General features: G+C 36.5%; 1 protein-coding gene across 1 annotated transcript in view; it reads right to left on the bottom strand.

The window, feature by feature from the left end:
• The window catches only part of LOC121381702 (A disintegrin and metalloproteinase with thrombospondin motifs 6-like), a 28,350-nt gene that overhangs the window by 15,405 nt on the left and 245 nt on the right, over positions 1–12,700 (bottom strand). The window contains exons 2-9 of the mRNA XM_041511046.1: positions 9,361–9,447; positions 8,788–8,929; positions 8,311–8,464; positions 7,336–7,432; positions 5,681–5,758; positions 5,070–5,218; positions 3,949–3,998; positions 3,161–3,272 (exon numbers count right to left, since the gene is read on the bottom strand). Coding sequence (XP_041366980.1) covers positions 3,161–3,272; positions 3,949–3,998; positions 5,070–5,218; positions 5,681–5,758; positions 7,336–7,432; positions 8,311–8,464; positions 8,788–8,929; positions 9,361–9,447 — 869 coding nt within the window. The remainder of the gene's footprint in view (positions 1–3,160; positions 3,273–3,948; positions 3,999–5,069; positions 5,219–5,680; positions 5,759–7,335; positions 7,433–8,310; positions 8,465–8,787; positions 8,930–9,360; positions 9,448–12,700) is intronic.

Here is a 12,700-nt window from a genome sequence, read left to right as displayed (position 1 = left end):
CTTTGATCTTTCAAAAACGTCGACCTCTCGAAGTGAAACGGCGGTCCCGGCCGAACTGCTATACAAACTAGTAATAACAGACTTCGAACACTCAAACTTCGAACATTCGAAAAACTCTATCTCTCAAAGTAATTTTTTGGTCCCACCATAAACAATTAAGGGATATTGCACTTCCAAAACTCGAAGTTTGTGGAGTGACTGAGCCTTTTAACTGTACCGGTAATACTTTAAAGAAAAATGAGGGTATGTTAGTGAGGGTTTTTTAAAATGATTTTTGTGATTTACAATAATTTTGCTATTTATATTGTGTATTTTTTATTTGGTAAACAAATGTACTTAGTGCTAATCGACATCCAGTATTTTAATTTATTAATAAATACAATAAAAGTACATAGAGATGTACGTCAAATTGATCGGATTTATCTCGTTTCTGTTAATATTTACTTAGTTTTATCATATACACAAAAGGAATGTGCTAACATCTGTGTGTTGGGGACAGGGATGGAGCAGCAAACATGTCTTCCGATATCAACGAAATGATAATACTACAATGCAGTTTCACTTTGGGGTCTGCTGTACGAATTTCGAAAACTCGAACTCCCTGAAACTCGAACTATTTCGTCGTCCCCTTCAACTTCGAGTTAACAAAGTTCGACTGTATATATATATATAGATAGATAGATAGATAGATAGATAGATAGATATGTATGTATGTATGTATGTATGTATGTATGTATGTATGTATGTATGTATGTATGTATGTATGTATGTATGTATGTATTGATGTATGAATATCTATATATTGTATGTATGTCGAGGTTGACTATTACATACATAGATATTAACGCACTGGCGCAGGGGATAATTAAATCCTTTCTGGCCTCAAAAAGTGTCCCATGCCGTTGCTGGGACTCGAACCTGTGGCACCGATTCGCCCGCAAATTGCAAGACTAACCACGATACGCTCTGAGCTATCGAAGCTTCCATAAAAGGAAGTTTCTTTAACTCAACCATATGCATGGGGCCTACAATCTACGCGGTCGATCCCGCTTACGTGCATGAAACAGTGGGCAGACCTGGCACTGGCTAGTATGTATTGATGTATGAATATCTATATATTGTATGTATGTCGAGGTTGACTATTACATACATAGATATTAACGCACTGGCGCAGGGGATAATTAAATCCTTTCTGGCCTCAAAAAAAGGGGTGTCCCATGCCGTTGCTGGGACTCGAACCTGTGGCACCGATTCGCCCGCAAATTGCAAGACTAACCACGATACGCTCTGAGCTATCGAAGCTTCCATAAAAGGAAGTTTCTTTAACTCAACCATATGCATGGGGCCTACAATCTACGCGGTCGATCCCGCTTACGTGCATGAAACAGTGGGCAGACCTGGCACTGGCTAGTATGTATTGATGTATGAATATCTATATATTGTATGTATGTCGAGGGTTGACTATTACATACATAGATATTAACGCACTGGCGCAGGGGATAATTAAATCCTTTCTGGCCTCAAAAAAAGTGTCCCATGCCGTTGCTGGGACTCGAACCTGTGGCACCGATTCGCCCGCAAATTGCAAGACTAACCACGATACGCTCTGAGCTATCGAAGCTTCCATAAAAGGAAGTTTCTTTAACTCAACATATGCATGGGGCCTACAATCTACGCGGTCGATCCCGCTTACGTGCATGAAACAGTGGGCAGACCTGGCACTGGCTAGTATGTATTGATGTATGAATATCTTATATTGTATGTATGTCGAGGTTGACTATTACATACATAGATATTAACGCACTGGCGCAGGGGATAATTAAATCCTTTCTGGCCTCAAAAAGTGTCCCATGCCGTTGCTGGGACTCGAACCTGTGGCACCGATTCGCCCGCAAATTGCAAGACTAACCACGATACGCTCTGAGCTATCGAAGCTTCCATAAAAAGGAAGTTTCTTTAACTCAACCATATGCATGGGGCCTACAATCTACGCGGTCGATCCCGCTTACGTGCATGAAACAGTGGGCAGACCTGGCACTGGCTAGTATGTATTGATGTATGAATATCTATATATTGTATGTATGTCGAGGTTGACTATTACATACATAGATATTAACGCACTGGCGCAGGGGATAATTAATACATGTATGTATGTATGTATGTATATATGTATGTATGCATTAATTGTAATATTTTATTGCCCATGAAGTTATTAAAAATAGTTGAAAGCGCTTGGGTTATTTTACTACGTGCCTTGTTCTTTCTGTTGTATTTTTTATTATTATATATTATATACATTTATTCACAATTATAATAATTTTTGAAGTGATACCCATACCCATCATACCTTTAAAGTACTGGGGATGATTAAACACAAAAAGTAATATTTGTTTCTAACCTCTAGTCTATTGTAGTAATGTTTTGCCACATAATTAGCTGTTGAGCCTTCAGCAGTTAGCAAACAAAATTTAAAAATACGTCAGCAGACATACTGGGAGGGTTTACGTGCCCCCAGTGATAGTTGTATAACTCACTGTATATCTGGTGATGCGGGTAGGCCTCCATAGTACATGGAACATGTCCCCATTCCTACCTTCCCATTTACAAAGCATGAATCCGCTGTTGGATCTTATGGCTATTATTTCATATATACTTACAGTGCACACACACACATACACACACGCACACACACATACACATAGACACACACATACACAGACACACACACATAGACACACACACATGCACGCACACACACATACACACCACAAGACATACTCTAGACACACGCACGCATGCATACACACATACACATAGACACACGCACACACAGACACACGCATACACACACACGTTGGATAAGTTGTAGACGAGGCATGGTTGAAATATTTGGGGAAACCCCTACGATCCAGAGGAATCCTTTGTGCGATTCCTATGCGGACTCTCCATGATCCGATCGAAAAACATCACATGCGTTCCCACACGGACGCCGTACGAAAATAGTATTAATGGAAACATAGCTTTATGTCTGCGAAACGCCAGCCGCAGAGAAATAATCATATATGATGTATATGCCCAAAACGCAAGCCACAAACGCATGAGACGCAACAGTCAGACCACATGCACGTGCCACGTCCAGTCTATATTTGTCTTAACTGACCTGTGTCCAAGTTCATGAGCCGCAGTCAGTATCCCCTGAAATCCTTCGCTATCCTCGATTACCGAAGTGCTTAGTCCTAACGGTTTGCACATTGTAGACAAGTATGCCATTCCTAAGGAGTAAAAACAAAGAAATGAAATATAGATTCTCCATAAAGAAATTATCAATTTGTATACCCAGAAGCCACTGAAAACATTAGTTTTCTGAAATCAGCTTTATTCAAATTTTATTTACTGGACTTTCTGATTTGAGTGTATATATCCAAATAGTTGACTGATTCTCACCTGGCATTGCAATTAAATAATAAAATATAAGATAACTGCTGGAGATATAGCTTTAAAAAGGGATCACAATATCATACCTTGTTAGAAGTTTTTATTAACGTGAATATATTTCACTTTTTTCTATAAGAAACAAACCTTCACCTATAATAAATGGAGTTTGTTTTACTGTATTTTAGCACTATACCACTATCACATGTACACCAATAAGTGTATGGACAGATATAGACACAGGCAAACAGACATGGTCAGACAGAAATACACACACAGAATACATATATACTGTACCCTTGTTTTCTTTTATAATTATATGTATACTGTATACTGTATACATATACATATATGTATACAGTATACAGTAGATACATACATACATACATACACACACACATACATATATATATATATATATACATATATACATACATATACATATACACACACACACACATACACACACACATACATATGTAGGAGACAGAGAGAGACAGAGAGAGAAACACTAACCAATTACGGCTCTTTCTTTAGTCCCATCAATAATACTGTACAAATCATACCTAAATGACACACAAATTACATATATTTTAAAATCTGTAGACAAACATGGAATACTAACGTGTACTAAAGATTCTCTAAACATTAATAACCTCAGTACATTTTCTACATGGAAGTTGTATAATAACATAATTTGGAACATAAAAATTATATAACAGGTTTCTATGTTAATGTTTTTATTTATTTTTTGTTATTTCGGGGGTTGCAATTCTGAGTAAAATGGAGGAAGTATACCATATGTGATAAATTTATATTTATAATATATATTAAGTAGCCACCTGTTTTAACAGGTCATCTTTTTATTCTCCTAAATAATCTAACTTGGTCCTGTAATAAAGCTACGAACTAAGTATTTTATAGTATATACACCACGTGGTACCAAGCAACAAATCCTCATTCCTAGTTCCCAGCCATTTTTGAAATTATTGACATAATTTTAGTTACATTCAGAGAAACAAAATCAGTATATTTTTATATTGTTTTGTTACTGCTTAAACATGCTTTCCTGGCTACACACTTCAACTATGTGGGCTATCTGTGCAGGAACACAATTAAAGATTAAAAGTCATGACCTCTGACGTCGGAAGATGCCAGTAATATATGCATTTGCCTTCGAACCGGAGGGAGGCGGGATTTTAGTTCAGTCGTTTGAGTGCTCGCCTGAGGTGCTTGCGTTGGAGGATTGAACCACCTCAGTGAATCCATTCAGCTGATTGGGCATTTTTCTCGTTCCATCCAGTGCACCACAACTGGTCAAAGGTCGTGGTATGTACTTTCCTGGCTGTGGGAAAGTGCATATAAAAGATCCCAAGCTGCTAATAAAAAAATATAGCGGGTTTCCTCTCTAAGTCTGTATGTCTTACTTACCAAATGTTTGACATCCAATAGCCGATGATTAATTAATCAATGTGCTCTAGTGGTGTCGTGAAACAAAACAAACAACATCGAACAGGATAGGGTGGGGGCAATGTGTTACTTTTAGAGATCGGGGCGGGGCAATGTCCACCTGCTCTACCTCTCGCTTCCAACAGCAATAAAAACCTAATTACGCACATTTGTGGCCATAACCTTACCTTGTAAACAGCATCACGTGATCATTGTCAGGCAGTGACGTGTTAGCAACCCAGGCTTCCAAGTCCTGCAGTGCTCTTTCAGAATACACCTCACCACCTGATGTCGCCATCAGAACATTGTTTTCTGTCCAAGGAGCTTGATCACGAGCCTGTTAATTCATTTTTAAAGAGACAGTCTTTATAGCTTGCAATAAAAAGACATATCATTTGCCTAGTTATTGTTCATTTCATTATTAAAACGCTGCAAAGCCAATTCGAAAATAAAGAACCATTTCTAAGCTGTAGGTCTATACTGGGTCATCAAATTAAATCCCATAGACGACAACAGTAACATGTTTGGCTAAAGCTGGCTGTGGAACATTTCATTCAGCATAAATATAAATACTACAACCCCAAACCCTTAAAGAAAATCAGAATAAAGCAAGCTGCTAGATTTAGACATAATGGGACGCGTCTTTGACTACCGAAGTTTCGCACACAAAAAAAGGGGAGAAAACATTTGCATATTAAAGTTGTGATTAACTTGAATAGTTTGATTAATATAAAGTGCTGATCTGTTAAAGCATGATTAGTTTTGAGATATAATTATATTTCATTGCACATATACACACCTCTGCTACAACGTAACCCGTCAGTCTAATGACCAGACGTTCATCCAAGCCAGTTATACTCTTGTATCGAAGATTTACCTGAAGATTAAAGAAATGTGGTAAACAGAAGCACCATGTACTAGAAATAAACAGAAGCAAAACTGTGATCCACAAAAACGTACCCTGAAAACACAATCGTAATGAAAATGTTTGCTCATTTTCTTGTTCTTTTTCTTTTCTTCCTTATATCCAATGGGAACTCCATGACTGGTATTAAAAAGACTCCATGACTTACTTTAGCAACGCCAACCTGTAACCCAGTCGATTATTTTCTGGACGATTTATGCCTAATTACAAATGTTCATACTACAGCTTATTATGACCACCTTAAACATGGAAATAAACTGTAGTACCAGGGCCATACCCTCCGGGGGCAGGGGCGGAGTTGACCCCCCCCCCCCCCATAAAATAACATACACATCTGAGGGTTTAATTTGTATTGTGTTTCATTTCTTTATAAAAAGTAGTGCCCCCTCCCCCAGGATTTTGATCAGGGTACGGTCCTGAGTACTTTCTGGGAAAATCGAAGTTTGTGAGCATTATAATATATTTCTTGTAGACACTCTGAAAACCCCCCACCTAATAATAATAATAATAAAAATAATTAAAATAATAAATTGAAAGTAAGTTTGAATAGCAATAAAGCGTGTGCTTACGGTTCAAATAATTAACTATTATTATATGTGGAATTTTATCGTTTTGTAATTTTATTTAATAAAAATGACAGGTTTTTAAAAATAATTACAAAAATATGATATTTACTGACAAGTGATGCAATTACTGTTATGTCCCTTATCAGAACTCGTTTCCCTTATCAGAACGTATCGGTGTGCTAAAGCGCTTGCTTGATGCGCGATCGGTCTGGGATCGATCCCCGTCGGTGGGCCCATTGTGCTCTTTCTCATTCCAGCCAGTGCACCACGACTGGTATATAAAATACTGTGGTATGTGCTATCCTGTGGCATGGTGCATATAAAAAAATCCCTTGCTACTCATTGAAAATGTAGCGGGTTTCCTCTCTATGACTGTGTCAAAATGACCATGTTTTACATCCATTAACCGACGATTAATAAATTTATGTGCTCTAGTGGTGTCGTTAAACAAAGCAAACTTTCTTGCCCTATAACGTAATGATACCAATCAATTCTTTTTGCTAATAACATTAAAAGGTTCTAATTAAATTAATATCATCTTGTTAAATTGATGTATTTAATGTTGAATTATTAAAATGCACAGTTCAAATGAAATATGTATTTGAAAAATATAATAATTATATTACGAATTATCGAACCTTTTTATTAATTTAAAGCACCCACTTAATTTGCAAGAAAACCGCTTATTATATAACATGATAATTATTTGATATCATGATATGTCCTTAATACGTTGTATAAAAGTAGAAGTTGTTTTTAAAAGAATTAATAGTAAGATGCAGAAAAGTACTTGTATTTTGAAACATTTTGTTACATCAGAAACATTGACGGGTAAATATTTAACTATTTTTTAAATAGATTTTCGATTTAGTTATGCTTGTGTTGTGTTAAAGAAACACTACTCACGTAAAAATTCACATTTTAGTTTATTTTTTATTGTCATGACACTTATTTTCAAAATACCCCGTTCATGAAGTAGGCAAAATATTCCCGAATGTCTTGAAGTGCATGGACTCTTCTTGTGGCCGTAGTTAAGGATGAATCTGTGCGATTATAGTGTCTGAAAATAAATATAATATTATATATAGTTAATGTACAACCAAACCTTCTGAAGTGATTTATACCATTTGGTTTGTACCTGTCTAATGGTAGAGTCAAACTACCAACTGCCAGCACAAAGTTCATCAACTTTCTACTCTCACGACTTCCTCGACTGTCCAGTTGCTAGTCTGAGCACTTTTACAACTCGATTCTCATTTATAACACATTAATTGGTAATCTGAGCACACCCGTCTAAGTCGGGAGTTGGGGAAATTACAACACAACCGTCGAGTTGGCCAACTGTCGTAACAGTTGACAGTCTCAGCCTAGCATTATACGACTGTCCAGTTGCTAGTCTGAGCGGTCTTACAACTCGATTCTCGTCAAATATAACACATACAACCGATTAGTTGTTACTTTGAGCGTAACTGTCTAAGTTGGTAGTGGTTGAAATTACAACACAACTGTCGAGTTGGCATTATTAAACACTAAAACGAAAGGAAAGGAAAGACCCTAAGCACATTTTAAACTTTAGTTATTTGGTGACTTAAGTACGGGCATTGCAACGTTAAGTCTATAGAGTGAGAGTGGAAACGAGCTTCAGTCACAAAAGCTTCTACCTAAAAGAACGAATAGCAATGGACAGAACAACGGGATATAACAGTATGGAATATAACACAACACAACGCAGAAAGGTACAGACAAAATACATACAGAAAAAAACAAAACAAAAAAACGATAGAGTACATTATACAAAATAAACCTCGACCCTCACAAAAACATTTTGTCCCTCGGGTTGGAATTGACTTATCAATTCATCACAATGGTGATAGATTCTATTATTCTTTAGTAAAACGGGAACCTTCGCAGATACTTAAGCACGTGCACTGTACTCACCTTTGGTAAACTGAGTAGTCAATAACAGTTAGGACATCGATATAGTACTCTGTTGTCTCTCGTTTCTGTCGTGCATGTGTGGAAGGATTTAACAGAAGTATGTCTTCATAGTCGGACTTTGTAACAGTATTTGAAATAATTTCTTCAAATGGAGCTGCAACGTAGATGTTTTGGGAATTATTATAGTTTGTTAATATTTACACAAATTACGCACGCAGATGTAGAAACAAACAAGCCAATTTTGTCTTAGGTTCTTAAAATATAATTTAACACAATGACATTTTGCAGGTAGTGCAAACCTAAGATATGCTGTCTTAAATTATAACCTGATTAACAACCAAGCAGGTGGTAATTACTGATGTTTCAAATTGCTATTATTATACAATACAGAATAATAAAATGAGAAAATATATAAAACAAAGTAATATTCCCGAGGAGTACATTTTTAGTTTATTTTGAATGAAAAACAAAACATACGTGCTTCTACGTAATCATCTCTGATAGGAACAACCGGCTGATTTTCAACAATGTATTCTTCTTCATCACGTGGTGTCCCTCTACGGTCACGTGATTTGGGTTCCAGCGTATACTCCTTGTCGTGTAAAGATAAAATCCCTCTCTAGAAAAAAACCAAGAATATTTGTTTTAACACCCTGGCATTTCGTTCACTGTTTGACTGGGTGTCATAAATGTTCTCTCACTGTATCTGCATAACACACACACGTGTATATATTCTGACCGATTCTGAAAGTAGATCGGTGGGGGAAAACGGATCGTAACTGATGATTGATGAAGTTCCAATAGATGGTCAACGTCTCTCTCACCAGGCCGTGTCTAACATTATCATCCGATGATAACAACTTTGACTTTGAATTATTTTAACATGCCCATATGCCACTATGGTTTCAGACATGTCTCTCCCGGGTCCTGTCCCTGGATAGCCAGGGGCAGGACTCGGGACAGAAAACCAGATAATAACTACAGCACTTGAATATTTTTAACGGAATTTGTTCAGAAACTGAATTGTTGACAACAAGAACAAGAACTTACCAATTGAAGATGTCTGTTGTTGTCTTCACCGAAACAAGACACCGTCATCGCCGCGTCACGTGACTCGTCCTGAAACTGAGCTTCATGCTGAAACACCCAACAAGATATCTTACTAAAACATGTTTGTCAGAAACCAGCATTAAAAAATAACCAACAACAATACAAAACCCAACCAACAACATTTCTGTTATTTAATGCATTCACTTCTGGCATGTGGAAAAACTAAAATAATGAGATTAAATAAAATGTGTGTGCGTGTATGTGTGTGTGTGTGTGTGTGTGTCTGTGTGCATACTTTGACTGGTGCAGGGGCAGATGGACGGATGCATAACTAGTTGGGAGCTTGTACCTATACGGGTGTACGTGTATGTTTATGTCTATATATTATGGATGGATAGGAGAATAGAGGTGTATGCATGTGTATGTATGTGTCTGTCTGTCTGTGTGTCTGTTTGTATGTATGTATTGATGTATGATAAATATATCGTATGTATGTCGAGTTTAACTATTACATACATAGATATTTACGCACTGGCGCAAGAGGATAATTAAATTGTCTCATCCATTGCTGGGACTCGAACATGTGGCATCGAATCGCCTGCAACTTGCAGACTTGCCACTATAATTTCTCAGCTATCGAAGTAAAGAAGTTTGTTTTGTTTAACAACACCACTAGAGAACACTGATTTTCAATGGCTATTGTATGTCAAACATTTGGTCATTCTGACTCGTAGTCATCAGAAGAAACCTGCTACGTTTTTCCATTAGCAGCGAGGGATCGTTTATATTTACTTTCCCACAGACAGTAGAGGGGATGATTTTCCGCGATCATGGAAAAACGGACGGAATCGCGGAATTTAGTAACTGAAACGGAATTTGCAATTTTAAAAAAGTAACCTTCAAAAGTTGTATTTCTGGTTTAAGCACCATAATAAATATTTTTAGTAGTTTTAAGATTCAATATTGATAATATAAGCATAATGTTTTGGTATGCGAACTTCATGGAGTGTACTGTATGCCTAAATATTTTCAGAACCGTTAATTCTTGGAAGTTACACTTAATTGCTGTAAACTTGCAACAAAGCATGTGACTGTTTACCCGTGTCACTTTACATAGTGAAATAACTTGAAATGTAAAAATAAACATTTACTAATAAAATTTTAGAATGTTGATTATATTATTATATAATCAACATTCTAAAATTTCTAAATTTCTAAGATTTCTAATACGTTCAATTTCGATATTTTTCAATAATACTTATTACGATTCAAAAGCATAGCCAATTTACACAACGCTTTCGCCAGAAAACGTAATTTCGTAAAACTTTGGGCATATTCGTTAATTTGTACGGAAACATTTCACATTTATAGTCCGTCCCACGGGGAACGCCTTTTTTCATGCTACGGAATTTACTACGTTATTTATTTCTGAACCGATTGTTTTCTAATTTGCACACAAAAATAGCATTTTACTTTTCTTCTCACCGGTTTATTATTGTAACACATGTAGCATGTGCTACAGACCCTGCGGTTCAGGAGGTCCTGCGGTGAGGCATTGTGTACAGGGTGTTGCAAAATATATATCTTGGGAATTGGACCCAGCTATTATTTGTGCTACAGGCCCCGCGGATCCTTAAACCAGCTCTGAATATATAATTCTAGGCAAATATATATTTTTTTAAAGTTATAAAATAATGTCGAAACTTTAAACGATCGACAGAACAGTGTTTAGTTTCGGTTCACTACCACTGGCCTATATCCAGATTGACCCGACCTCGTTTGAATATGTAATTTGTGCACACAGTACGCTAGTTAGGTTATAGAGAAACATACATGTGTAATCGTGTGAGTACTAAAATAGTAATTCTTACGTGTGCCCAGTGTTCGAGATTAAAAAATTTGGGCAATATCCCAGTTGGATACTAACATTTCAAAACCTGGTATCCCACCTGAGAATTTAGTATCCCGCTTAAATGATATTCATAAATAACATCGTAACAAACTTGGACGACACTGTTACTTAACTTCACCGGTAAATGACGATTTTCATTGGTTTATCGAAAAATAAAAATGCAGGATTAAAAAAATCAACAACATTATATGGTATCCAGGTGGGATACTGGGTTACTGAAGTCTGGTATCCAAAATTAAATTCTGGTATCCCCGGGATATTGGGATACCGTTAATCTCGAACACTGGTGCCCCTCTCCCCCCTTTTTTTTTGGTTCACGCTTTGTAATCATACTGAAACTAATAAAATGTTATCAGGTATTTATTTATTTATACATATTTTTTGGCAACTAATGTAAGATTACGAACAAAAAAAAAAAGTTTGTTTTATTTAACGACGCCACTAGAGCACATTGATTTTTAATCTTATCATCGGCTATTGGACGTCAAACATATGGTCATTCTGACACTGTTTTTAGAGGAAACCCGCTGTCGCCACATAGGCTACTCTTCTTTACGACAGGCAGCAAGGGATCTTTTATTTGCGCTTCCCACAGGCAGGATAGCACAAACCATGGCCTTTATTGAACTAGTTATGGATCACTGGTCGGTGCAAGTGGTTTACACCTACCCATTGAGCCTTGCGGAGCACTCACTCAGGGTTTGGAGTCGGTATCTGGATTAAAAATCCCATGCCTCGACAGATTACGAACAATACATTACGAAAGTTCTTGTTCATATTTTCGTGAAAATAGCGGGGTTTGTCAACGGTGTGTTTTGTTTATAAAACACACTTACCCATAATCCATCAAATGAAATGAAACTGAAAGCCACACAATCAACAATTATTTATTGTTTGAATTTAAGGGAGAATAGATCTCTTTATTATTATTAAATACAAAAAATAATTAACCGTAATTAAGTTCGTGGCTTTGTTTTAACCGCGGCTTATTTAAAGGTGCAGTTTATTTACGGATGAAGGTGGGAACCAAGTGGTGCGGTTTATACACTTTTTTTTTTTAAAGTTTGTTTTAAAAATTATTTTTACAGGTATTTAAAAAAATTGCAATAGCAACCAGCTCAGAGCTGGAACAATATAACAAATGTATATAGTTTATAACAATAAAACATGACACTAATTGAACACAAAAACGGAAAAAAAAAAAAACGGAATTTGCAAAAATATGAAACGGAATGTGGCAAAATCTGAAACGGAAAATCATCCCCTCTAAGACAGCTATCGAGTCATCCTTGTATGTGTGTGTGTATGTATGTGTGTGTGTATGTATTGATGTATGAATATCTATATATTGTATGTATGTCGAGGTTGACGATTACATACAAAGATATTAATGTATGTATGTGTGTATGTATGTATGTATGTGTGCGT

The sequence above is a fragment of the Gigantopelta aegis genome, chromosome 9 (assembly GCF_016097555.1).
Source record: "Gigantopelta aegis isolate Gae_Host chromosome 9, Gae_host_genome, whole genome shotgun sequence".
Lineage (NCBI taxonomy): Eukaryota > Metazoa > Mollusca > Gastropoda > Neomphalida > Peltospiridae > Gigantopelta > Gigantopelta aegis.
Note: the sequence above shows the minus strand (reverse complement) of the source record. Positions and strands in the feature narration are given on the sequence as shown.